The sequence below is a fragment of the Athene cunicularia genome (genome assembly GCF_003259725.1).
Source record: "Athene cunicularia isolate RWA chromosome 11 unlocalized genomic scaffold, athCun1 chr11_part1, whole genome shotgun sequence".
In the NCBI taxonomy this organism is placed as follows: domain Eukaryota; kingdom Metazoa; phylum Chordata; class Aves; order Strigiformes; family Strigidae; genus Athene; species Athene cunicularia.
In genome coordinates, this window is record NW_020799113.1 from 19,247,782 (window position 1) to 19,275,041 (window position 27,260).

Genomic DNA, 27,260 nt, shown 5'->3' on the forward strand with positions numbered 1-27,260 from the left:
GCCTACCACACTTGACTGACATTCTGCTGAAGACCTCCTTATATTTTGCATAGCTCTGGCCCATTTTCAGTATGCTCTTAAAAACATGTTCAGACCAGCAAATCCACCGTAGCTGCTCCCACCAACACAGCTTTGGACAGCGTAGGACAGTTTAGTCCTGTGAGCCCAGTCATGCCAGCGCTGGTCTGGATTCTGCCCACCTTCCAGGAGCCTTGCAGGAGTTGGGCAGCGTGGGAGACAGTAACTGCTCCACCAAGGGTGTCCCTCACTCCCCCACCTCTGCCAGCAGCTGCCTCCCGCCCTAGTCTCTCTGCCCTGTCCCCTGATCTGCATTTGTCCTCTTTACACCTGAAAAATCATCTGCTACAAGGATGCTAAGACAAAAGCGTAGAAGAGGTCATTAATTTTTCCTCCGTGAGGCAGAAGCATGCCATGGTTTGCATCAACAAAACCCCTAGTCTGACACCTTTTGCTGAAGAAGGGGTCTTGGCCCCCAGTTTAATAATGTGAGAGGAGTTAGTCCCCCTAACCTGGGTGAGCTCCCAACCTCTGGAAGCCAAATGAGCCTTTACCAGGCTGCAGCAGTCATGCAGAGCCAGCCCCAGTCCCTCCCCCCCTCAGGACAGCAGCCCAAGCACTACAGACGAGAGCCAGGGCAAGCATTCGGCCAAGGGAGTGATGCTCCTTGGATCCATACTAGCCCTGGCTTTTCACTCAGTCCAGCACACGGGGCACAGCTGTTCCAGCGCCAACAGCAGCACTGGGGTTGGGCAGGTATATTCTGTGCACATTCAAACTTGAGAGGCTGCTCTGGGTGCGCATCCTCAGGAGCAGGCTGGGACATTGCTCTGCATCTCTCCAGAGCAGCTCCAACCAAAGGCAAACCAGAAGCCTGGCAAAAGGGTCACACAGGCAGGGATACCTGACAAGGCAGGAGTGCCAACTCAAATCAAACAAAAACAAGGCTGCATAACAGGAGTATTGACCAAGCAAGCATAAAGAAACCAGGTCAACTAAGCAGACTCCAAAGGATGAGGGAAAAAGGAGGATGGTCACAGGGTGACTGCTATCATCCCTACTAAACCCTTGCTTGGGTCTCTGGAGAAAGTTCAGAAAGCAGTCAGTCCACCATAAAATGCTGCTTAGAAATAATTTTCTCAGATAAGCACAACAGAAGCCACCAGTGGTGCCCTCTGGAGACCAGCCTCATCTCCGCAGGCCGGCTGCAGCAGTGGGCTGTGCCTGGCTGGGCAGGAGCTGCCAAGGGACACAACACACCACCACCAGATCAGAGACTACTCAGGAGCAACCACACCTCTAGTCTTTGACAAATACACCCCGTGCTCTCTTCATTTCGGCCCGCCATGAAGCTGTTCACCTGCGGTCATTTCCTCCAGTTCCTCTGAACATCAGAGCTGGCAACACGTGCCTCAAGGTCACTCAGACCCTGGGTACCACGGCCCACGGGGGTCTTGCAGCAGTGCTCACACAAAGGGAGGGGCCTGCCAGAGCCAGCCTGACACCCTGGGGCAGTCACAAAGCCACTGCAACATCCTTCACACCTCACTTGCCAGCGGTAGGTTTAAGAAATGGTGATGTTCCTCAGAGATCCCAAGGACACCTTCAGTTTTCCAGCTCAGCAGAAAGCCTCCCTAGCTCTAGGCTTACACAGAAACGTGTCTCCTTCAGAGCACTGCCTCTGCCTGAAGTGCCTTTGGGCTTGGAAATGCACAAGCTCCTTGTCCAACTGCAAAAGCACTTGAGGATTTGTCTGCTTCTGCAGCCAGACCTGGCTCCTCCTTGCAGACGCAGCTCTCACATTTACCTCTCCCACCTGCTGAAACGAGCCTCCATCCTGCTCAGGATTCCATGTCAGCCTCCAGACAGCTTTTCTTGGCAAGTTCAAGGACCATCTCTCAGGACCAAAGGTAACGACACCAAACATCTAGTGGAAATTAAGTCTAGCAATTCTTGTGCTTTTTATTTCCTTTTCAATAAGTAGTATGTCATTTGCAGCAGCTGGTGTTCTGAAGGCAGTGGCAGTACTGTCCTGACCACACAACAGGCAGCTACCCCACTGCTTACTCTCAGCTGGCTCTCTAGACTGCTTTTACAGGGAACTAAGATACACCACATAAACTCCACCTAAGCATCAGTCCTGTTTTACAGAATGGGATTGAAATAATATTCCTGCCATCTTAACCATCAGCTGTAATCATTTAAACTCGCAGCCAAAACAAACAGAAGCAACAACTATTCTGACCTTACTCCTTGCTTGAGCTGTAAGTGCTGATGTTGGGGAGCGTTTCATACCACCCCTCCTTCACCCGCTCCCCCACACGAGCACCTTACACCCCGCCGCTACAGAGGGGAGCTGCCGGAGGGAACGGGACCCTGCCCCGGCCTTGCCGCAGCCACTGCGCTCGTTTCCGTGCACACTCACCTGCGCCAGCACGCCGGGACTTCACGTCACCGAGTTAACGTCCCGCTGCGCTCGGCAGAGGGAGCACCCGCAGCGAGAAGAGAGCTGGTCCCTGCTCACAGGCCTGCAGCATCCTGCTCGGGAAGCAGCTTTACATCTGGGCATCGCTGCCAGGTCACACCGTAAATATACACAAAGAAAGCAGCCAATGAGCACACATGTTAATCCATTATTATTTATTAGCTGTACAGCAGTATATTCTCCTTCCCAGCTTTCAAACCCCATTACATATTTTATAACAGTATTTTTTTTCCCATGTTGGCTTCCTAAAATAATGAAAAATATCACACAGTACAGCTAAGTACAAAAATGCATCAACCTAGAGTCTGATAGCTAAACTGATAGCTCTCTTAAAAGCGATACATAGAAGAAAAATTTGTTTGAAATCAGCAAGACTGAGGCTCTATAAAAAGCTTACATATTTTAACATGTGACAGTTCATATACAGGCATCATTTGTATTTCACATTATTCCTTTTTTGTCTTTATCAGAGATCCAAAATTGTGTAGTTACTGACCTATTAAAATTTCCTGGCCCAGGTTTTGAGGGCTGCAGTGACCCACTTATAAATCACCACTTCTGCTTTAACATAGGATTCATAAACACAAAATACAACTACAAGATAGAGCAAAGAAAATGTAGTCGTGAAATTATAACTCAAAAAAGAAGGTTAATTATATATGTTTCAAATCCCAGTTTTGTGTGCTTCAAAACCAGATTTCACGTGTGGGTTTCTCTTGTTCTAAAAGCAATAGTCTGGGTATGTTTCTTCTCTACATGATTGGTTATCAACAGCTTTTCCAACATTTACACTCTATCAATTCTCTTGTCACTCAGTTTGAAAGGAATTAAAATACTGGGGTTTATTTAAACTGCGTTTTTGCATACCTCTTAATTAATGGAAAAAGATTAAAATGTAAAAAAAAGTTATTTACAAGCTTGACCATTACAGAAATGCTTTGCAGAAAGCAAAGCATATTAAGGACAGAAACCAGTTGGAGCATGCCAAAACTACCGTGTGCAGCCGACTTGGAGAACCGGAGCTAGTCAGTGGGGAAAAGCAAAAAACATTTTAAAAGTCTAGAACCCTCCCAAGTCTGCATTTACAGTTAAAAACACTACTGAGAGAAAGAGGCTCAAGGACTCTGGGAAGTGGAAGGGCAAGTCCGGAGTGGTTTACCACATACTCTAGTCAAGGCTTCCCACTTTTGTATATTAAAACATGGTGCATGTAAACACGGCCCTCAGACCAGCTTTACAATGCAGTTCAGAGCAAAACTAAATCAAGCATCTCACAGGAAACCCTCAAGGACTCCAAAATATTTCCTAATGTTCCATGATCCTGTAATGCTAACATAAAACAGCAAGTTCTAGTTAAATCACATTCTAACATCATTTTGAAGTTTTATTTCCCAATATGTTTGGTAAAATGGTCTAAAATGATGCATTTCCCAAAGCCAAGAAAAAAGGTAAAAGGAAAAATAGATTTGAGCCGCTTAAACACAGCCCAGGCCAGTTCAGTCAGCCAGCGTGATCTTCCTCCATCACCGGTCCATCATGCTGAGAATCATCTCAGGAGTGAGGTCTCCATTGGGAGCTTCCACTACAGCAGGCTGAGCTTCCTCCTCTTCCTCTGCTGTTTCTGCATCAGGTTCTTTCTTTACTTCAACTATAATATTCTCAATTTCACCAGTGTTCTGGTCTTCAACCTGAATGATTGCTGCAGCTAGAAGGGCAGAAAACAAAGCAGGAGGGGGGGAAACAACAGATTTTTTTTTTACTGGTTCCAGAGCTGGCCTGCAATAAGTAGATACATGAGACTCTTCCACAGAAAGGGAAGGTGGGGCCCACAACTCTCATTCCCACATCAGTGGGGAGCGATTCAACCTGTGCTATTCATCCAAGTATCAAGCATCTACCTCCTCACCCCTACATGAAGATGTGCTACCACAACAGTTCCAGTATGCCTCTTGGTATTAAGACATTATTCAAACAATGGATTTTGTAGAGATCATTATCAATGTATGGGCAAAAATTCAAATTCAGCAGAACCCAGTAACACCAGTGACAAATTCAGCATATTTGCAAAGGCTGTAATTCTAAGGACACAGGCTGCACTTGTAGCACTGAGCAGACAGGCAAGCCATCGAGGAAGCCATTACCCCTTGAAGGAACAAATCTGTCCTTCCTGCTTTGTTCCTAGAACATATTTACTCAGACTTTTCACCATCACTGATGCCTATTCTTATAGAGAAAATTCTGTAGAGTTGAAATGACATCTGCACTGATGCTATGCTGAGAACTACAGGCCTAAAACATATTTGTGGTGATACCTACAGAAGTCTACACGGGTAAGAGTAGCATGGTAATTGTACTAACAGTTGCTTTACTATAGTACTGCACTCTAGTAAAGACACCATAACTGGTGCAAAAAGAAGTGAGCAATTTGCATGTCTATGAAATGGGATAATACTAAAGGAAAAATAATGTCTTCTTTCAGCAGTTTGAAGTGGCTGTTTCCTCAAACAGGAAACCCCTGCAACAAGTTTTATCTAAAAGGTGAGTTCTCAGCAGAGACAAGTATAGTTATCTACTTTGTAAATAAGCTCACTTGAGGGAATCTGTTCTACAAAAACTGCCAAACCCAAGGATAAAGCAGTTCAGACAAGCAGTATAACAAAAAACTTCAATTAGTGACTTACGCTGGGATTGTTTTGGTTGGGTGGCAGCTTTGCCTGGTGGTCTTCCTCTTCTCTTCTTACTGGGAGGTGGTGCAGGAGCCTCTTGCTCGACTTCTGGTTCAGCCTCAATTTCTACTGCTGTCTCCTCCTCATCTTCATTATCATCCAAATCTGGTTCAGCATTTTCCTCTGTAAGAAACATTGTATTAGGTAAGTCTTCAGTTTAAACAAGAACGAAACAAATTCATCTGCAGAGAACCACCATCAAATGCTCATCCAAAAGGAGTCAACTCTGATGAGCAAGGCAGCAAACAAGGCCTTTGTCAAGAAGCAAGTGGTAACAGACTGTCAGTCTGGTACCCTCACATTAGAGAGAACAAGTTGTCTTTCAGAAAGCAAAAGGAAACCTAATTATGTTAGGTTATGCAACAAAAGCGCCTCTGCACATCAAAAAGGAGCTCAGAGACACAATGGCAAGAGTGAGACCAAATAATACACTGCTGGGCTGCTCCCAAGCCCAAAAGAGGAGCCATCAGTCCACCAAAGCCCCACCTGCACAACCCAGAGGCGCACAGGGGTGCACAATGGAAAGTGGGAACCCAAATCAACGACTTCTTAGGAACAAACATCTTGTCTGGGACACTCCCAGGAGAGCCATCAGCCCCAGCATCCAGGTGGGAAACCCACCACAGCAAGTCACTGGGAGCAGCTCTCCACATCACCTGTCAGACTAAGGGGTATGGGAGAATTGCTGGCTGGGGGTGGGAAATGTAATGGGAAGCAGGGGAAAGGCAGTTTTGGATCACAGGGGGCTACTTGTGGGATGCTTAGGGGAGGGGCTGAGGTGATTTGGAGAGGAGTACATTTGGGAAAAACAGAGGGGTAAGAGGATAAAAGGGGCCAGTCACATGTAAATAGTGATAGATACACTGCAGTGGCTACTATGAAACGCTAGAACTCAAGAGGGACCCCAGAGCAAGTCTCTCAGCCCTCAAACTTCAGTCTTCTTCTGTTAAGTGGATTGAAAACCACAGTGGCAGCTCCCAGACACTAGATTTATGTCCAAACCTTAAAATCTCAAGTTGAATATGGCAGAACCACACAGAACTGGGGAGTTCTGAAGCATTTTGGGTGAGCACAGGTCTGCAGACCACTCACCATGCTTTCCAGGGCCATCAGCATGCGGTTTACCAAGCAGCAAGCAAAAGGATCTTCCCCAAGACTTCCCTCCTTCAGAGGCAGGACAGGTCTAACACAGTATATTTATGAAGGTCTGTCTACTAAAATGAATTTATGATTGCACCTCCCATTCACATCAATGATTTGCAACTCATTGCATTTCAGAGCTGATTCAAGTCCAACAGTCCTCATGGCAAGCTGTGGGGTTTTTTGCAACTTGTTGTTATCTGAGCTTATTGCTCTACACTTCATTCTTTGGAAAACTTGTTAAAATTACTAGGTTAGCACCATCAACACGTTCACAATGCCTTGGGCAAAATCAAAGCAGACAAAAAGCAGTAAGACATGTTGAATAGGGTAATACTGTTTGGACAGCAAAATGATTGCCCTTGAATCTGTAAGGGTGTCCACTGCACAGAAAAGCAGCTTCACTCACGAACAAAAGGCCACAGCACAATGCATGCTTCTGTTTACTTGACTGAAGGGGGGAAAAAAATGCAAACAATCTCCCTTGCATACACTGAGGCATGTATATGCTGCATTATTTTACACTGTCACTCAAGGAATATTCCCCAAGCCGAATTTCTTTCATTTGTTAGATTTTTCAGGTCCCACCTTTTTAGAGCTTCTTTACACTCCCCTCTTCAACTCAATGTCTATCAACTAACAGTCTGTCTAATGTTGGGCAGACAGGCCAGATGGGAGACACTACTAATCATTTGCTATCTGGTATTTTTCCCATTAGCACGAGATAGGTCACAGCTTTGCTCACCATTTTTAGATATTTAGCAGTTGCCAGAACTCATGAAACTGCAGATCTAGAGATAAAAACAACACTGAATAACACAACTCTCCAGAGAACATGGTTAGGACCTCTTTCTTACTGCTGCTCAGCTCACACCAGTCATTCACATCTATCAAATGACTCCTGAAGAACTCAACCCAGACGTCAACTCATCCAAGGCTTAAGGAATTCTCAGTTACAGTGTCTAAGCCACAATCATACAATGTTCATAATCAGTTCACCTAACAAGCGTGACTTTTGACCAAAAAACCCCGTTTTGAACCCAGACTATACCAGCTAAATGGAATTTGGGCTAGAATAAGCTAAACTCCCCAAAAGCCTACAAATCAGATATTAAAAATTAGATACTCCAGAATCCCACATTTTGAATCACCTTCCATCAAGGCAGTTATTTTACTCTGCCTCCATGACCTTTTCATATTTTAAATGAACAATTACTTACACATGCTCTATTCAACTGATTGTAACACATTTTTTCAAATATCTTTACAAACATGAGATTAAGCACTTATTTCTACAGTTTCTGCAGTCGAAGTTTGCCTAAGCCATTTGACCATACTCATCCTATAAAACCTGTCTGCCACATCAGAACTCCAGATTCTGGCTAGAGAATGTGTAAGATCCCTGTTTTCCAACCTACACCTTTAATTAATTACATAAAGCACGCCACATAGAAGACTCATCAGCAATACTGCTTTTGCAGAATCTTTTAACTGGTTGGTCTTGAGACTCTTACTTGGATTTTCCTGCTGAAGATATGGCTAAGTTTTCCCCTCTACTAGGGCCAATTTCCTTCACAAATAATTGCAGTGAAGGTGATCACTGTTTGCTGCAACAGTTTCTGTTCTGGAGAAGCCTGCAGGCAGCAGCTGCCCTGTTACAAATTACACCCAACCCATGTTCTGGCACACTGTCCATGAAGTCAGAGGAGCCCCTCCAAAGCCATCTTCTCAATACCAGCATACATGTGAAGCAGAAGACACCACCAGCTCCTTAATCCTTTGTCTCAGCAGGCCCTTCACAACAGTCCACAGATGGCCAGCACTACATCCACCATTCTCTTGGATGCTGACAGCCACAGAAGCAGCCAAGCTATTCAGCAGCGGGGCTGTGCAGACACGCTGCGTGTGACGCGGCAGCGCTGGAGCAGGCACGTGTTCCATTTCATAGCAGCGCAGCACAGAAACACACGGTTTCTTTCAGGACACTGAAAACATTACCAGAGAATTTTACACACTGAAGATTTGGCAGGACAGGAACTACACAGCCTAGGCAAGGGGTGTCAGACAGTGTTTTTTCAACTACTCTGTCTTGGAAAAGGCCCGAGACAGCAGAATCTATATTATCCCTCACAGGCAGTCACCTCTATACTTGGCCATGTACTATCATTTTTTTGCTTGCCAACTAGATAAAAGCATTGCAAGTGCCAGAACAAACCTGAAGAACAGGCAAACTAAGAGCTAACACACAGAGCGAATCACAGGCCTGTAATTCTCAGAATGCACCAAGCTGTTTCTTACCACTATCAGAGGAATCTTCTTTCTTAGACCGCATCTTTCTCTTTCGTCCACGTTTGCCCTTCTTTGTCTCTCCTCCATTCTCTCCTTCTCCACCATCTAGGCCAGAGCAGTTATCAGCATGTCTGGCCATTGTGTTCTACTCAGTGGAAGAGAAAAAACACAACAAAAAATACAACATGCATTTAATTCAAGATCAGATATCCTGGCTCTGTATTTTCAAACACATTTCTGGTAATGTCTTTTTTTTTTTTTTAAGGAAGACTATTAAGGGGAACTGGGTAAATTTCACTGATTTTTATTCATAAAGTTGTAGTTTTACATTGTTCATGATGTCAATGCCAATATGTTAATAATAATTCTGAATTATACCAGGTGTTCCCCTGTCTCTTCCTCTCAAAGAAGTGCTGTTTTTAAGAGGTCAGTATTGTGCCCTGTACCTCACTCAGCCTTCCTTTTGGGTAAACACGTTCCTCTTCCCTTGGCCAAATGCCTCACTCCACCCTAAAAGCCCCCAATTCAAAACAGTATACTTCCTTACCCTGCGAGTGAATGTTTTGCCACACTTGGAACAGACAAAGGCAGCAGGGACAAAGTTGGGATCATGGTATCGTTTGAAGTGCATATCAAGGAGCTGTTTCTGACGGAAGGTTTTGTCACAATGGCTACAGGCATAAGGCTTTTCTCCAGTATGGGTCCGTTTATGCATGACCATGTGTCGCTCCTGGCAGGGACAAGCAAGACAGTAAAAGTAACCTGAGAACTCAGATACAGGGATACAGAAGAGCAAATTTTCAGCTACAAGAAGGCCAAAGTTTTCTCCTTAATGTCATGGAAAGGATGACTCCACAGGAACGTGAGACCATCTTGACTGATGGCATATTCAGTCCTAGCTACTTCCATCCTATATAGAATCTTAGTCCTTTGTCAACAGATACATCTCTCTACAGGGGAACGCTACACCATCAAGAAGCAAAGGCCACTGAACTTTCCTTCACACTCTTCAAAAAACAGAGAGCGAATTTGATCTTGACAGCTGGTCCAACTTAACAGCTAAGATTTCCACTTCATATTTTTAGCTCCTGTTCTTACATTCCTAAGGGGTGCCGGTCCCTCCAGCTTACCTGTCTGCATGCATAATCGCACTGGTCACACTTGAAGCGCTTCTCATTCTTGTGAGACTTTTGATGCTGTATGAGGGCATACCGTTCATGAAACACAGCATCACAATAGCGACACTTCTTGCCCTGTTCGATGTAGGAATGCTGCTTTCGCAAATGGACACCTAGGAGCAAAAGAATCAGAGGCTTCAACCAACCAAGCATGAAATACTTAGCCTACAGTTCCCTCAGCAATCTCCCTCCACATACTCTTGAGCTCAGGGCAAAAAAAGTGAAATAGTTAATTTAGGATTCTACCAAAAACCTAGAAGACTTTCAATTAAAAGCAACCAGAACAATTTCTAGACAGAATGATCTTGCAGAAAAACTCCCATCAAGCTTTGCCACAGGATTCTAGATTTGGTTATTAACAATCTGTGCTAATACAGTACACTTCCATTTGAAAGAGTATGATTGTCAAACTAAAGTGTCTTGCAAACTGTTATGTTTAAGACTACTCTCAACTGCCTGAATGCAGCCAGAAGCCAGGTAATACACTAGGGGAAAACAGGATTTTCTGCAGGATTAGCAGTCAGAGCGACATGACTAGAAGGCAACAGGGATACCAGCAGATAATCCCCAACAGAGGTTTTAGTCACTTCGTTAAAATCCTCCAACTAAAAGCATACCACAGCTGCACAAGGTAGCTTAGAGTAGACTAAAGGATTATTAGAAGAAAAATTGTACATAGCTAACATCAGTTTTCCTCTGTTGTAAATCAGCTCATTTGCTCCTTATATCAACTGACTGCCAGCCTCTCAAACTGCCTCTCACTGTAGCACTTTACACTTGTCTTTATTGGAAGGGAGCCTGCCTTCCCATTACTTGGGTGATATTCTGTTTATAGACAGAAAGTTCTGCCAAATCGTGGCTTCTTCCTTCTCCTCAGCTGCTCTGGGTGTGATATTATTTTTCACCTTCTTGTAGAACATAAGAGAGCCTGCCTGCCAGAATTACACCGGGTACTGCTCCCTATATCCTAAGTCTCCTACTGCAAGGTCTCAGGGCTTTGTGACAACTCAGTCTCTCCTACCCTGAGGCACACAGCTCCACATCCTAGAAAATTAAACTATTTGGTCTAATTCAGACCTTTTAGCTTGATAAAAATATCTGCATGAAACTTAATGGCCTCCAATGTGCAGGAGGTCAAGCCATGTGACCTTTTGGTTTTCCAGACCCCAATCCATATGTAGTTGTAATCTCAGCCCAAGTTCAATAAATGCCTTGCATCTATAGGCCTAGAAACAGTAACTTGACTCATACACTTGGAAAACATGCTACATTTTCAAACAATTAAAAGAAACCAAGAATGCTTATTGTTTGCAGCAGCTAGTGTAAGCCACACATCTAAGCCTGTGCTTCACGTTTTACAGTTACCAGAACTACTAGGTTAAAGAAACAGCAGTTGGGTTATTTGAACTTTAATTCTGGAAAGTGTTTTGTAGAATCTTCACCAAATGGCCACTTCTGTGAGATACATACCTAAGTCACTCTTTCTTGCTATAACAGTATCACAGTGAGGACAATGAAATTTGGCCACATTCTCTGTGTGCTTCTGCAAAATGTGCATCTTCATGGTACCACTCTGAGTGAAGCGAGCATGGCAGATGTAACATTCATATGGCTTCTCTCCTTTGGTAGCAGAAGAAAAAAAATAGCACAAGTACTTTTATTAAAAAGAAATCTCACCAAGAAACCCCAAACACAACAACCTCCCAGGAACTTTAAAAAGTCAGCTAGCTGATAGAAAGAGTAACTCTAGAAAGAGCTCAATAATGTCTTTCTCTAGAAGTTTTCTCTCCAGTATGCATCTTTCTATAAAAAATTAAATCCTTAAGCAAACAAGTTTGATTATCATTCTTACTCTGAGAAAGGCATGAAAACCCTAACATGCAAGCTGCCAGAAGACAGCATGTGGCATCAGATTTTTTGGGGCTGGGGGTTCTGAATGAATGCAATGCAAGAGAATTTTATTTCCTTCAATTTTAGCAGTATGACTAAATTGCCACTCCAGCAACATTTTGTGCTAAAGAATTACTTCAGTAGAAGAAAAACATTTAGAATGTTTATGAATCACATGCATGAGGTACTTTTACAACTACACTCAAGCATGAAACTGTAAAAGTTCAGCTGAGAGCAGAACACTGATAACAAACTTTCTTCTGCTCTTACTCGAAGCACCTGTATTTTACCACCTCACAGTCAAACTGGAAATCAGAATCCTCCAAGCTCTTTTCTCAGTACAGTAATTACTACCAGGTTATGAATTTACTAGTGCTTACAAATTATGGTGCATCCTCTGCAACTACAGATATAAAAGTTTTATATTAAACTACAAAATAGTATTTCTTCTGCAGAGTGTTCATCAAGAGTGTTAGCACGGGTATTGTGCACAGTCTCGGCACTCTAATATTAAAACATAAACCAACACACTACACAAACATGGCATCAGTACCAGAGTGGGTCCTCATGTGCCTCTTCAGTTTGTAGGTATCCCTGCTGGCATAGCTGCACAGGCTGCACTGGAACGGACGCTCTCCAGTGTGAGAACGAATGTGGCGTTTCAATTTGCTAACCTGGAAGTCAAGAGAAAGACTTACGTTAGCATAGATGAGCAGGTCAGATTGCCGAAAGTACAATATATCAGTCAAGAGTTTAAGACAGTCTACTTTTATCTTGCCACTAACCCAAACAAGCATGTTTTAATACTATTTTTGCACTGCACATAGCCACTCGCTCCTGTCCACTCTACTTCACCTCCGAACGTCATTCTCAGGCTTCCCTGATGCTTGTTTCTACATTTAGTGAGCCTGCTTTAGCACCTTGTGCTCACCTTACTGTTTTCAACCATCTCAGCATCTGAAGACATGCTAAAATTTGAAAGTATCCTGGAGAGATACAAGAAAGTGTTTTGGGAAAGCATGCAAGTTAGTGTCCCCTGTACACTGTGTTTTTCTCCACAGGGTGCTTTCTTGGGTTCTCGCTGTTTACTTTGAGAGGGATAAATCAATTTCTTACCAAAAACAACAAAAAATTTAGTCCTACAATCAACAAGGTGACTTAATTCCTTTCCTCTCCTGCTTTTATCTAGAAAGCACAGACCTAGCTTAAAGGTCAGCATGAACACAAACGTTAAGGCATCTTCTGCTCAAACATGACTATGCTGCTTAATCACCAATCTTTATCTACAAAATTCAACAAGCGCTCACATACAGACCAACTTAGTTATTCTTTCCTAACTCATGCTCTGAAAACCACTACAACACAATTTATTCAGCTCAAACAACAGGGCCTGGAATTACAGCACTGCAGCCACAGTATGGGTAGAAAAAAGAAGCCCAAAGCCCCTACAGAACCTCTCCCCACTGGAGCCTTCTTCCACTGCACATCCCATTTAAAAAAAAAAAAAAAATGTTGCTCATCATCTTGCTCAAATTTCCTACCACAATATAAAGGCTGTCCTGTAGCATTAAGTAACAATACTGCACAGGGGAGATCATTCAAGGAAGCTTAATTTACCTGATCAATTTAGACAATCATCCAATATTAGAAAAGCTGTTTTTCCACCAATATTGAGGCAAAGGCTCAGTCTTGGCTACAATCACCTTAATGGCATGAACAGATAATATGCAGAATGCACATTTCTAAAGCAGGAGGGCACATCTAGTCTCAAAGTCTACTGCAGCAGGAGATGGCTGCCTCCAACATGGAGCATGCCACAATTCCTGCAATCATCTTAACAGACAACTAATTTAAGAAACAATGATAACAATTATTGTCTCCAAAGAGGAAATGGGTATCGCCTAAGATTTATATGCATAAATGCTCTCACACTGTGTTCTCATTAAGTGAGGAAACCCCACCATTTGCTTCCAAGAACAGATCTGATTTCTAGCTTTTTTTTTTTTTTTTTCTCAGAGCCTTTTAAGCAAATGGCCAGAGAGGAAATGCCTAAGAACAGAGTTTATAGCAGATGGTGAACAAGCTTTGAAACGTACAAGGAAATATTCAGTGCTGCAACAATTAACTAACTAACTTACCTCCACACTAGCATAATCACACATTGAACATTTGAATGGTTTCTCATGGGTATGTTTGTAGCGGCGATGCCGAACCAACTCTCCACTGGTCACAAAGGCCATGTCGCAGTCTGGGCACTTGTGAGGGCGAGTACCTAATCATTTGCAGCAAAACAGGAAGACAACGACATTCAGATTTAGTGACAAAAGAAAATATAGGAGAGTTTTGAGGGTTTGGTTTGGGGATTTTTTGGTTGGTTGTTTTTTTGAGTGAATTAGCAACGTTGTTTTCATGTTCTGAAAGATTAGAGCAGCAAATAATATACAAAAGCTGTGACTCTTGTGTAGGCAACTAATGGACTGAATGTCTTAAGAAAATTACTCTTTTCAGTGAGGAAACAAACTCCCTTGTTTTTTTATCACTTAGTTATCTACAAATTTCAAACCACCCAGTTAGATATAAGTATGCAGAGAAAACAAGGGATATGAATTACATTCATTTTTTGGCATAAAGGTCACAACAGGCTTAAGTTTAATTGCAGTTCAATTACCTGTAGTTTTATACCCAGAAAATTTAGTAAGAACCAACAGAAATGTGCTACAGTTTCCAGCCATAAATTTTATTGGTCCAGGTTAGGTTTTTATGTTATTCTCAATTCCCTTATGTTTAGCTAAAGCCTCATTCTCACCTTACTTTTCTGCAAACAGCGGCAGCAACACAAAGCTTAGAACACAAGTACTAATGCCCAAGACAAACGGAATGTTTCTATAACTTCAAGTAATTTCTGATCAAGCCCAGGATCAGTTTTATACCTGTGTACAGGGCAAGCTCTGCACCTGATCTGGTCAGGCAGAAAACTACTGCATTTGCATGAGAAAATGACCGCACTGTATGGTTTCTTCCTTTTTAGCTTGTTCCATAGGAGGAATTAGATTCAAGATAGATCCATCCTGGTTTTGTATCTGTTCTAATGACAGAGCAGATCCTACAAAAACAGTGTACACAAAAGCAAGAGTACCTGTGTGAGTGTTGAGGTGGTTCCTCAGCAACGTGACTGTCCGGAAAGCCCTGCCACAGAGATGGCACTTATGTGGTCTTTCATCAGTGTGGCTTTTCATGTGGCGGTCCAAGTTGGAACGACGTGGACAAGTGTAACTGCACAGTTCACACTGGAATGTCTTCTTTACACCTAGCCATGAAGGAAATATCTTTACACTTGACAGTTCTGTGGTCTACTGCGTAACAGAAGAGATCAGCAGGGAAAAGGAAAGATTCTTGGAGGTGTAACTACTACAAGGAACCACTGTGTCCCATTAAATCCAACTGCATATCCTTAGCAACAGTCATTGCCTATGGCTGGCTTGGCTTCAATTTTCATTAGTATGCCAGCACTCAATGTTCCTTTTCTACTCTAAAAAGGGTTCCTTAACTTACAGTTTTATTAAAAGTCAAACATACTTATTTCCGTATTTTGCACCATCTAACTTACCCAGCAATTGGTTAGGAAAAAATCCCACAGAATTAATTATACTGTTGGTTCCTGATGTAAACTATGTGTACACAAACTCTTATATATTTATTACAGCAAAGAGAAGATTTTTTTCAATTGTAGCTATGGGAATACTAGTGCCACAGCATCACACTTGAGGAAAATTAGCTCCTTTATAGCCTAGATGGAAGGTTTGCTCAAGAAACAATAGAGCTGAGCACTACTATATAAAGAGTAAGTGACACTGGGCACGTCTGCTTTCCTCCCACTTTCATCTAGTCAGTCACTTCAATCATATTGCAAGGTCCCACCACAATAAATACATTTTCAAAATCCACTTGAAGATGGGAAGCTTACCTTTCTTTTTAATTTTTGTTGGTTTAGGTGGCTTCATATTGCCCACCACCTTTTCCGCATTGACCTCAGACAACAAACCCTCCTGCTGCTCCTCTTCAAAGTCATACACAGAAACATCCACATCTTTGCCTTCCTCAGTGTAGCGAAGCTTACTCTTTTTGTTTTTCTTTGTTTTTTTGGCTGGTGGCTGATAGTCTGGATCTTTTTGCCAATTGGGATCTTCCTGTGGCTGAAGTTCACCTTGCTCCAGTGTCTCCACCTCACCATTTGCACCCACTTTCACTACTTGGAAGCCTTCTGGTAAAGGGAGGGTGTGACAGATCATGGGCTCTCCCTCTTGCAGGCCTCCTTTGGAAACCTCATTTTCATAAGCTCCCTGAAGCTCTTCCACAGATGTGGTGGCAACAGGAACAGTCACTGGTACAGGTACTTGGACCAGCTGAAGCTCACCAAGGTTTATAGGCTGCTCTTCCATATTAACAACCTGAAGTGTTATGATCTGCGTGTCATCCACCGTAGCCTCTGTTTCTTGAGGCACTGCACCTTCCATTACTTCAGTCTTCATTTGAAGAAGAGTTGGATCCAGCTGTTCCATCATCACCATCTGCACACCACTGCTGACGTCCTGCACTACTTCACCTCCATCTGCTTGGTTTGGTGGTATATGACAAGCATCGTCGTCCTGCCCACCTTCACGGCGTCTTTGATAGGTTTTTCTCTCCTTCCCCTTAATAAATGTTTCTGATTCCTCCACAATAGCTTCAACTGCCTCACCTTCCATTTCACCTTCCTGCTGTAAAAACAAGAGAATGAATGCTGTATGCCATCAATGTATTTTAACAACTGCACAAATCCCAGAGAGGGACAAGAGGCCTAACTGAAAAAAAAAAGCTCAACAGCACCAACGTATTGCTATCATATTCAGAAAACAGGATTTGAGAGCTGTAGGTCTCCACTAGCCTACCACTGTAAACCAAGGCAATCACAGAACACTGTCTCAAGTGAGACAACTGTACCAGTTTCTTTCAAAGGAAGGAAAGTAAGGAAGAGAGATTAAGTGATATGCATGTTCCAGTTTCTCAAAGACCACAAATCCCACAGGCAAGATGTACAGCATTATCATTCCTTATTGAGCTGGTTTAGTCACTTCACGTAGCTTAGCAATATCAGAGGCAGTCTTTGGCTACAAATTTTAAAGATATGAAAATAACATACTGTTAAAAGTAAAAAGTCAACCTTAAACAAATTGTTACATTTAAGAACTGCAGAACTTTTCCAGGAAGAAAAAGCACTAAGAATGGAGCACAAGAACTTAAGTCTCACTGGCTTCATATCAAACAGCTGATTCTTCCTGTACGCTTAAACTTCTCTGAATAACAAAACAACAAAAAAAGGACATAATCGAGTTAGTCAAGTACATTTCTTGTAAGCAGAATGGTTCAACTCCTGCTCCCACTTCTGGGCACCGCCTGGCCCCTGAGCAGAGCAGAGGATGATGCACAGTGCCCTCTTCGGGCTGAACAAGATGCAGCATGCAGCAAGACTCAGGTAAAATTTTACTTCGATTTAAATCATGTGGATTCAAATTAGATTTCTCATGATACCTGAGTTAAAACTGCCCACGTAGTCATAAACAAACAATACTGAAGCTCAGCATTAGGGTGGGCCTTAACTGTAACTCTGAAAAATAGCTGTATGTAAGCATAACACTGAGATTTTCTTCCTCCTCAGACTATCGATCATTATTCTTTGCAGTCAGGGTAAAATATGAAATTTCTGTATTCTCATTCTACAGGAAGGTTGTTTCAAGAGTAATATAGCTAAAAGAAGTTATAGTTTTGCAGCTGCCTTATTCCCCAAATGGAATTAATAAAAAACATAGTAAAGGAGTATTTTGTAAGTCTACCTCTGCTTCAGGTGGTTTACTTTGGAAAAATGAAAGCACTACCATGTCAAATACATTCCCTGCATCAGGCTGCAATTTACTATACTCCTCAGTTAAGTGTTAAAAAGGTACCAAGGTCAATTCTACTGCTGAAACAAGTAAATGTGAGTTTCCTTATAAAGCTTGTGATAAAGTTCTGATTCCAATCCAGGTTTGCTAAGATACTTCCACATTTTCCTATTAGATTGATTGTCCTCTCAGATCAGCTAACATAACTTACTTAACCTCTCTTCTGAACTCAACACTTAAATCTCACATTGTAATACTTTCAAATATCTACACTTAATCTTGCATCCTCACTTCTGAAACACAGGCTTATATACACAAACATGAAACAGCTGTCAGTCTCCATTAGCTTTAAGAATTACAAGACATGTAATTGCTACTATTTTTAGAGAAGACCTTGCTTTTACTCTACTGCCTTTTCTAGCATCCTTCACTTCTGTTGCGAGAACAATATAGTTCACGTTGTTCCTCAGCCTGTTCAGAGTAGGGACATCTATTAATGTGCTGTCTCGATATCCAGGCTGTCGTGGGCAGCAGCAGTCTCCAGGGGGCACCCAATACCCAGAAATACTGACATATGGCTTCATGTGTGCTCCCTGCAGGGATCCGGCCGCTCCTTTCCTTTACCACCCATCAGATTCTCAAGTCAGAGCAAATCCATATGGACAAACAGATGAAGTACACAAGATGATGTAAGTACTTAACACTAGCCAGCAGGCAATCAGAATGGAGTGCTGGTCTTTGGCCTGCAGCAACTGCAAAACAATCAGAGCAAATTGTTTTTCAATTATCTCAAGTATTTGCAGAGAGAGAGAGAGAGGAGATGCCTCTTCAGGTGACCAAAAGCCTCTGGAACAAGAAAAGGAAGGACAGAGCTAAACAAAATATAAGAGTGTAGTAAATGGCTGCGGGTGTAATAACAAAAGACTTAAGATGGATGGAAAAAGTGGGAAAAGCCCATCTGCAGAGCTAACGCAATACCACTTTGGTGCCTTGTAAAAAGAAAAAATGATCAGAGGTCAGCAACCTTGACACAAAAACACATGCAGCTCTGAGCAGTTCAGGTGGGGCTCTCAGAAGGACCTTCACATTAACTGCCAGTATCAAAGCTGTAATAAGACAGCTGGGTCACCTGGAAGTAAGCCAACAGGCCAAGGCTTGCCAGTGTCCTCTAGGGTCCTGCAGAAGCAGGTCCTCCAGTGGAGTAGTAGAAAGGCATCATCTCACACTTGCACAACAGAAAATTCTGTGTCTACCAAGGAACAGGTCACACACACAGACAAAGACTTTGGCATATGGGTCATGATGTCAGGAAGGTTTTCCAGCCTAGGAACACAGGCTTACACCGTGATCAAATAAATGCCCGCAGGCAAGGCTTAGTTTAAAGGATGCTCACAATGAGGGGTTTACCTGTGTGTGAAATAAGTGGAAAGACTCTTACAATCATTCAGTAAAGAAACTAAGACACCCCTGTTGCTTCCATCTCCTCTTGTTTCAGACACGTATGTTTTACCCTAGAGTTACTTGTCACTACTCGCAACATCCTCCTGCGAAAGCCAGACCCCATGGCAGGCGGCGAGGCACGGCTGTCCTCCAGCGGCGAGTCACACGCACTGCAGCGGCGCGGCCGGGCCGTCTCCTGCCACCTTCTCTTTCACTGCCCTCTACGTCATGCTGACTCGGGCCTCCTGTATTCCAAAATTCAGCACATGGATGGGCATTTACTCCTGCCTATTCCGCTTGTTCCTTTCAGTAAACGAGTATGAAAACTACTTTTTAAACCAGGCTCTTGCCAACAGGGGAAATGTTACAGTATTTTAAAGAAAATTACAAACCACTCCACATTATATTAACAAAGTACCATAAAAATACAGAAATATACAGGAGTCTCAATGTCTTGGTCAGCATAAAAATCTTGCCAAGATGCAAGATTTCTTTCTGAGGAAGTGTGGATTTCCAAATTATTTCTACAGCTAAGGTGACACGGGATGGCCTCTAAACTTGAGAGGAAAGGGGACTGGGCAAAATGTATGGGCTCTTTCCTATTAAATAAGATGTCTGGAAAGACTCTTCATCCCTGCTGCAGTGAGCTTTGTGCTGCCTGTCCTCGTCACTTCTCAATCACTCTGTCCTAAATTATTTGTTAGCTTTTTTCCTTTCCCTGTACTTTTTTAAAAAAAATAATCCTCCCTTTTCACAAAGTGGGTTTTAGAGGAAATTTTTGTATTTATTGGAGGAGTCACGAGAAGATACCATCAACTCACTGGATGTTGTCCTGTAGCTTGATGAGGATTTTCCATTTCCACTAGTTTTAATAGAAGCGGACCTTAACTTTTTACTGATTTACACTCCGATTTACACTCCTAGAAATTACCCAGCCAAGTTCTGAGAAAAATTTTCCAAGATTTCAGAGGACATGTGCTGTTTGCTACAATTAAGACCATTACAGTGGAACACTAGGAATAAAAACTGCTGAATTATGTCTTATCATTCTCCCTACCTTTTATCTTCAGCTCTCTTCCTACTAGTTACTGTACCTTATACCAATAGTTTAGTTCCACAATGACTGAATCTAAAAAGGAAAACAACGCAGCAGGTTAACAGAAGATGATTAGGTAAATCAAGACTGAAAAAAACCCAAAGAGAAGAGCTTCCAGAATAAGGACAGTCACTGTGGCAAGACCAGAGGATATCTGGTATCAACACTACAATTCCCAATTAGTAGCTCACACTAGTCTTTACACACATGCTCACTCAACAGGCTCTACCAACTCTGATGAGAGACTGCATCACTAAACAGCTCTACGCACTGTCACAATCCAATGAGCCAGTTAGAAAGTTGTGACATCCAAACAACAGACCTAAGCTTTTTCAAATAACTGACAGGCAGCTCACCTAAAAAACTGAAACAAGCAGAAATAAGATGGGGTTTATTCTGATGAAAGGTATCAAAAGGTTGCTTGAGAGAAAGTAATTTAATGCCAGCAGCCCTACTAACTGCAGCATGGAAGAAAGTCTGAACCCAACTTCTTCTCCCATTCCGGGTCCTTCTCAAAAGCTTCACACTTAATCAGCAAAGCATTCATCCTGAAGGTATAAACTCTTAACATTCAGGAACATGATTAAAAAAAATCTTCCAGTACAGCAAGGCTGATAAGACCGCATCAACACAGAGACTGATTCAATTAATGCAGTCCTACAACAGTATCAATCATAACTGTAGAAGCAGTAAGGACAACTTGCTGTAGATGTCAATGCAGACAGTATAAACCCAGAGACAGATGATTATATATTAGGATGGCTAGTGCCTTGCATGTTTTTCTAGCTCGGTTATTCATAATAAAGCTACTGTCACAAAGAGGTATTTGCCAGCCTCTCAGCCAATGTTAAAAAAACAAACCCTGAACTGCATCAAGCTTCACAGACCAAATAATAGCTAAATATTTGGTTTTTGCTAAACAAGGCACTGTCATTAAAAACTGTGGGACATTCAAAGAAATTGAAAAGTAGATTTAGTGCTATAATATACCATTCACTTCAGGGAAAAAAAAAATCAATAGAAACAATGACACCAAACACTAGCTGTCATAATTTTGGGGCATTCATAAAATAAAATAATGAAAATATCAGCAGTTACATTAGTGCAACCAAAAACCCAACCCTGCACCACATTTAGACTCTGAACTCAAGTCAATCTCCACACACACCCTACTCCAAAATTGTCATGGCTTTGACACTTATGGATTAGCCACTTATTAAAACTGATGCAGGAGCAGAAATAAAGCACTATGTTAAAACATGGGAGACTTATGCTTCTCCTGCATATCCTGTGAACCTTTGAAATCTGAAGACAAATAAGCAAAAATTCCACCTAATAGTCTACAGTTGTGCAGTATTTCTGCCACTTAAAGCAAGAGAAAGATTCAAAAAAACCCCACATCCAACAGGATTTACGGACAAAGGGGCAGTTTTTCTTTTCTTCCCCTTGCTTGCAGTCAATACGTATGTCTAAGTATTTAAGGATGTTAGTAGATGAAAAGTAACTGCAGGAGTGCTTGGACATTCTCCCTCCCCATCATGAAATATCCATATCTTTCTTCTGAAAAGCCTCCCAACTAAGCATTGTCAAAGATAAGGTAGTTTAACAGGTACAAAGCCTTTGCGTTTCCTCCAGCAGGGCTGCCCTGATAAAGATATGAACATGGTATGCATGTAACTTTTTCTAAAGCAAATGTACATATATAAAAACACAAAGCATTAAGTATAGCCCTTCCTACTGCTGCTCTTAATTCACTATTCACTACAATTGCTCCCAAACTTAGATGGGCAACAAATCCAGAATGCGAAGTAGGTGTATGTGCAACCTCTGCTCAAAGAGCCCCTCCCTTGGTTTAAAAGCATGCTGATTCTTGTTCTCCACAGAGTGTGGCACTAGAATCAAAACATTCCTGACACAATTTGGAAAGTGGTAGGAAGATGCTGGAAGAGCTCTGTGTAGGACCACACACCCCCAAGCACAGTTTGTGAGCTCGGTCTCAGCACTTCACAAACACGGCTATGAGGTTTTTGAGCTAAACGTGGTTCTAGGAGTAGTTCAAGGATGGTACTCTCAAAAGAAGCTCAGCTGGATCTAAACTGGCTTTATGCAGAACCAGCCTAAGACCCACAGGCTACTCAGAACTCAGATTATATACAAAACCAAATTTCATACTCGACTCTAGTCCACTTCCGTTGCCAACTGCCCACAGAAATATAGAATCTTAACAGGGGTAGAGTTACTTAAGCATCCAATTATAAATAAAAGTACAAAAGCTTAACAACCTTGTGTTGAATTCTTTAGGAGCAGGTGAAAGAGGGAACCAACTTTTTCCTCTTTTTTTCCTTTTAAAAATAAGCCTAGGAATGTGTAACTACTTGACAAAGCTTAAAAAACTTTAAGGAATAGGTAGCATCCCATGAACAACTTGGGACAGGGTATTTTCACAGTGCTACTACATCCAAAACAAAAGATTTACTACCAACAGAAACTAGAAAGCTGGTATTTTTATTAAGTAATTTTCTCATGCTGGAAACTTAAAGCTTTCATTTGCCTACTACATTAAATTCCATATCCACTCGTTATGACTGCTACGCCCATCTCCAGCTGTTTTCTCATTTCTTACTTGCCACTTATAACACTGGCATTGAAAACAACAACAAAAAATCAAATATACTACTTCAAACATTTATTACAGCTTTAAATTTAAAAAAAAAGGCAGTCTCATTAATTCGCTATTCAGCAATTACTTTGAGAAATACTTTTAACATCTTAGAGTAAGGAAAAGGAAAACCAAGAAAACTAGAACAGAATAGCAAACTTCATCATGGGTTAATAAATGCTTGTGCTTTTTCTGTGTATGAAAAGGGGCCTGTCAATTTAAAGAAACCCCAAGAACTATGTAAAAACGCTACACGAATAACAGCTGCAACTGCAAACATACAGATGTAGAGGATTGTTTCCTTAAGCACTGACCCTGCAAAGGGAGGGATGCCAGTTCTGGCAGCATTTGGAGGCCTGTTGGTGGTTATCTAACCTGGGTGTCTGTGCTGGAAAGCTGGCCTCCCTAAATAGGGCAGGGAGAAGAGTACATTCTGCCAGAGTGTGATTCAAAGCTTCTAACTGGATCCCTACACTAAATTACCATCTAGAGGAACCTCTCTTTCTCCCCATTAACCAGACAGGAGACCAGATTCTTAACTTACATAACGTTTCATAATACCTATAAAATGGGAAAACACAGCACTGCTGCTGAAAGAGATGCTCTCATCTTCTCTCTTCCTTTGTATTGATAGAATAGTTCACTCACCATAAAGAACTTGATTGAGAACTAATTCCAACTGAAAACTAATGCAGGGAAAGACAGTTAATTATCTTAGAACACATCCAGTTTCCGATCTGATTCCCCACACGAATGCTTGGGCAGACAGAGGTAAGGGTGCAGGTTAAGAGTGCCAGGGCCACATTAAGAGGTTAAGAGTAACCTTAACAGGTTAGGAGCGCAGCAGTGCGAACTCAAAGCCCTAAAGAAACCACAGCACCAAAACCTTGTAACCAAGAGGCTAAGTGGCTACACTGAGTGTGTCCCTCTACTTTGTGCCATCCTGACATCCAACAAGTACATACTACAGTGAAATTGCTTTCTCTCAAGCATCCTCCAACCCTCTGGGTCACACACAGTTTGAGCACCTTCCTGTTTAACTACAAAAGCATTTAACTGTGATCAAACCCACACACTATTATTTTATTCAATTAGTTTTTAACTGTGAACCAAAGTTACCTTTTACTTGCACTTATGTGAAGTAGCACACTTTGGGCCAGATGTTATCAAAAGTAATCTTCACCTTTTACCCCTATGGACTCCCAAGAGCACAGCCAAGCCATCTCCCTGGCTACAGGACATTTATTACTCACAGCTAGCTTGGTGCAGAATTAGAATCAAAATGCATCCTGTGACATTTCTACAAGTACCTCCAGCCTTCCCCCCCACTTCTTTTTTTCCCTTCTGTAACCTACAAAAGTAATCTTCCTAGCTGCTGCTCCTGCCCAAGGATCTTAGCAGAGCTCTTTCAAACATTCATCATGTTCTCATGAAATAATTCAAAGTGATGAGAACCTTCAGTCAGCACTGACCCCTATTTTTCAGTCAGTGAGTAGCACACACCTGTGATTTTCTGCAATTACCCAGGATAAAGTTAACCTGTTACTTTGGATCAAGAACTCAGCAGAAGACATGTGCAAGACATGAAAACAGTATATACACAGGGTCACCCAGCAACAGAAGGAAACACAATTCATATCTCTCCTCAGCTGTTTGCAGAACAAGCTCCCTCTTAACCCTTACATCTGACAGTGGCAAAAGGCCCCAGAGTCACAGCTCTTCCAGAACTAATACTGCTACTTTTGCTGTAATAAGCTGTAGCCTGCAATGGAGAGGAAAGCCTAATACAACAATGACAACCACTTGAAACATGCACTATGAAGAAAAATAATAATAATTAAAAAAAATAAATCACTGCAGTTACTGACAAGAAATCCCACACATACTCAAGTCACTTGGGCTATAACCAACTTTTAACTTGACATGGTAAGCCTTAATGAAGGAAGCAGTCTGGTGGGAGCATTTTGGCTTTATTTTTGGAAATACAATTTTTTTTTCCTTATTTTTCTTTTAGATTTTCAGAATTGAAGTTCTATTAAGAAGGCAGTTGGGACAATTTTAGTAAATATTTTTGTTCTTAAACCTTGTTCCATTCTTCCTTAATTTCTCATTCCACTAATCTTTCTTTTAAATTTTAAATTTTCCTTATTTCTTTCAATAACTGCTAGTGCACTCTTATGAGATTACTTTAGTCACCTTTAGTCATACACAGAATTCTCTAGTGAAAGTAGGGAAATGTGAATTAAACATTTCCATATCAACCTTTTTTTTAGAAATGCTTCCCTTCTTAACATATTAAGAAAAGTATTCTGCTTTGCTAACCCCACAGTTCATTTCAGAAGGACAAACATGCAATTTTATCAGGTGTCAAATGCAGGAAGATTTACACTTTAAAAATAGCAGTCACAGAGGAATTAAATTTTCAGGTGATCCCAGATCATAAGAGTCCTCAGTCCCTCCCTTTTACAGTTCTTCATAGTATAAAAAGGATGAAGGGGCTCACAAGACCACTGGAACACCTGAAGGAAATAAATTGAGAACAACGGAAAACTATTTCAGGTTAAAACTGCCTGTAAAATCCACTGCCACAACAAGTCAAGTCTAATACTGCAGGGAGATACTGCAAAAAGTTAATAGTTTTATCAACAAGTATTTGTGGTCATTTCTCCCTTCATTAAGTTAGGCTTTCACTTAGCAGTTTGGTAATAGGCACACAGCAAAAACAAGTGGTTCTTCAAAATAAATCTGACCAGAGCAGGATTCTTTGGCCATTTGATGCAGTGTTGCATGAGATCAAAACAGCAACACCAGACACTAACACACCTGAAAAGAGACCTGTGCAACAAGTTTCATGGCATTCTGGAGACTTCATAATAAGCTACAAGTACTTGGATTTTGTTTTCTTCTAAGGCTTCATCTAGATGAACAAGAACAAACTTTGGGGGAACACCTATTCCTTTTATCTTTGCACAAGTACTCAGTAAGCAGTGATGCTCTGCTTGAACAAGAGAATCCAGGCTTCAAATGTAAGGAGCAGGAAGTGCTCATTCCTGGGATGGTAAGGTGGGTCCTACCCATGAACCGCCCATGCAGTAACTATTAGTCACCTCACAAATTACACCCTGATGCATATAAGGAAAACTAAACTCAGTGCTAGTTAACTTAATGTCAGGCTGTCAAATGTAGACACGTAGTTCACTGCTGTTGCAGCAGGGACAGGAAATTCCAAGAGAGTTTTGGAAACACCTATGGCAGAAGGGTGGTGGACAAGACAAACTCCTGGAGTCTAAATTAAGTCTTCCTTGCTTTTGAATCACACATTGCAGAAAAGTTCATCTGAGTTAATAAATGTTGGAACAGATATAAACAGAATCAACACCAGGTGAACCCTAGACAGTGGCCCTCATGCTGAAGTTTTAGGCAGTTTAATCCACGTTTTTATACACGTGTAATTAATTTGCATTCATGTTCCAAATCTTCCTATGCACTGAGTCCTAGAAGTGCCATTGCCATCAGCCTTCAAAGCAGATGAGGCAATAAAAGAAATCCCACAACAGCACTTGACCTTGGAGGAAAATACCTTTCCACCAGGAGTTCAAACACACTAAATCTGTCAGAGAAGCCGTCCCTGCCTTTAAACTGCCCACTCATTCCCACGTACATCACCCCAACTATTCCTCCTGTTAGTGCAAGTATTTCTAAGGCTGCAGCTAGCTGGTCAGGAAACTAATCTAGGCCAGAACTCACCCAGCAGAAAAGATACTTATTTCCATCCAGACCAGGTCTCTGGTGTGCCCAAACACTCAGGCCAGCCAAAAGAGAAGCATGGCAAGAGGGTTTCGTCTAGCACAGTGTAAGCTTTAAGTGTTCAGGAAACTCCTGCCTTGGAATGGAACACATACCACACTTTAAAACCCCTTAATTTACATTTATGTTCTTGACGCTTCTGCACTTCTGCCTGGTCTGGTTTGTTCTCTTCATGCTGGCTATTCTTCATGCAGCTCTTGGTCAGAACACACTCTGGAACAGAACAGATGAGTTGTACTAGTGAAACTACACAAAAAAGAAAGGGAAGAGAAGGGGAGGAAAAAAAAAGAGCACTGTTTGAATGTTTAATGCTTGTTTAACAGGAAATGTGTAATCCCACAACTCTAAGAGCAGCAGCATGGAATTGATAACTGTTTGAAGATCCCTTCACTTATCAAAACTGCCTTAAGCAAAATGAAAAGAGTATTTTAATCAGCTTTAATACTTTTCACCAGGAAGAATGAACTCATTTTACAAATTCCTCTCTCTACCTCTTCAGCATTTACAGGTCTTACAATCTAAAACTCTGTATGCCTCATGGCAAATTAAGAGCACAATATGACGTTTCAGAGCTAGTTATGCCTGCTTCAGATGGTATCCACCCCCCACCCCCC

At 41.9% G+C, this 27,260-nt stretch overlaps 1 protein-coding gene across 10 annotated transcripts in view; it reads right to left on the reverse strand.

Annotated features, from left to right (window-relative positions):
* Positions 1-2,643: 2,643 nt before the first annotated feature.
* The window catches only part of CTCF (CCCTC-binding factor), a 34,091-nt gene continuing 9,474 nt past the window's right edge, over positions 2,644-27,260 (reverse strand). For 3 of the 10 annotated variants that reach the window (XM_026856923.1, XM_026856926.1, XM_026856927.1), the window contains 11 exons: positions 26,767-26,859; positions 15,691-16,483; positions 14,863-15,033; positions 13,865-13,998; positions 12,280-12,400; positions 11,307-11,456; positions 9,789-9,949; positions 9,206-9,388; positions 8,668-8,803; positions 5,185-5,352; positions 2,644-4,208 (listed from right to left, as the gene is read on the reverse strand). In XM_026856923.1, the coding sequence (XP_026712724.1) occupies positions 4,027-4,208; positions 5,185-5,352; positions 8,668-8,803; positions 9,206-9,388; positions 9,789-9,949; positions 11,307-11,456; positions 12,280-12,400; positions 13,865-13,998; positions 14,863-15,033; positions 15,691-16,483; positions 26,767-26,820 (2,253 nt within the window). In that variant the 5' untranslated portion in view covers positions 26,821-26,859 and the 3' untranslated portion in view covers positions 2,644-4,026. The other 7 variants (XM_026856933.1, XM_026856930.1, XM_026856928.1 and 4 more) reach the window with 6 other exon arrangements.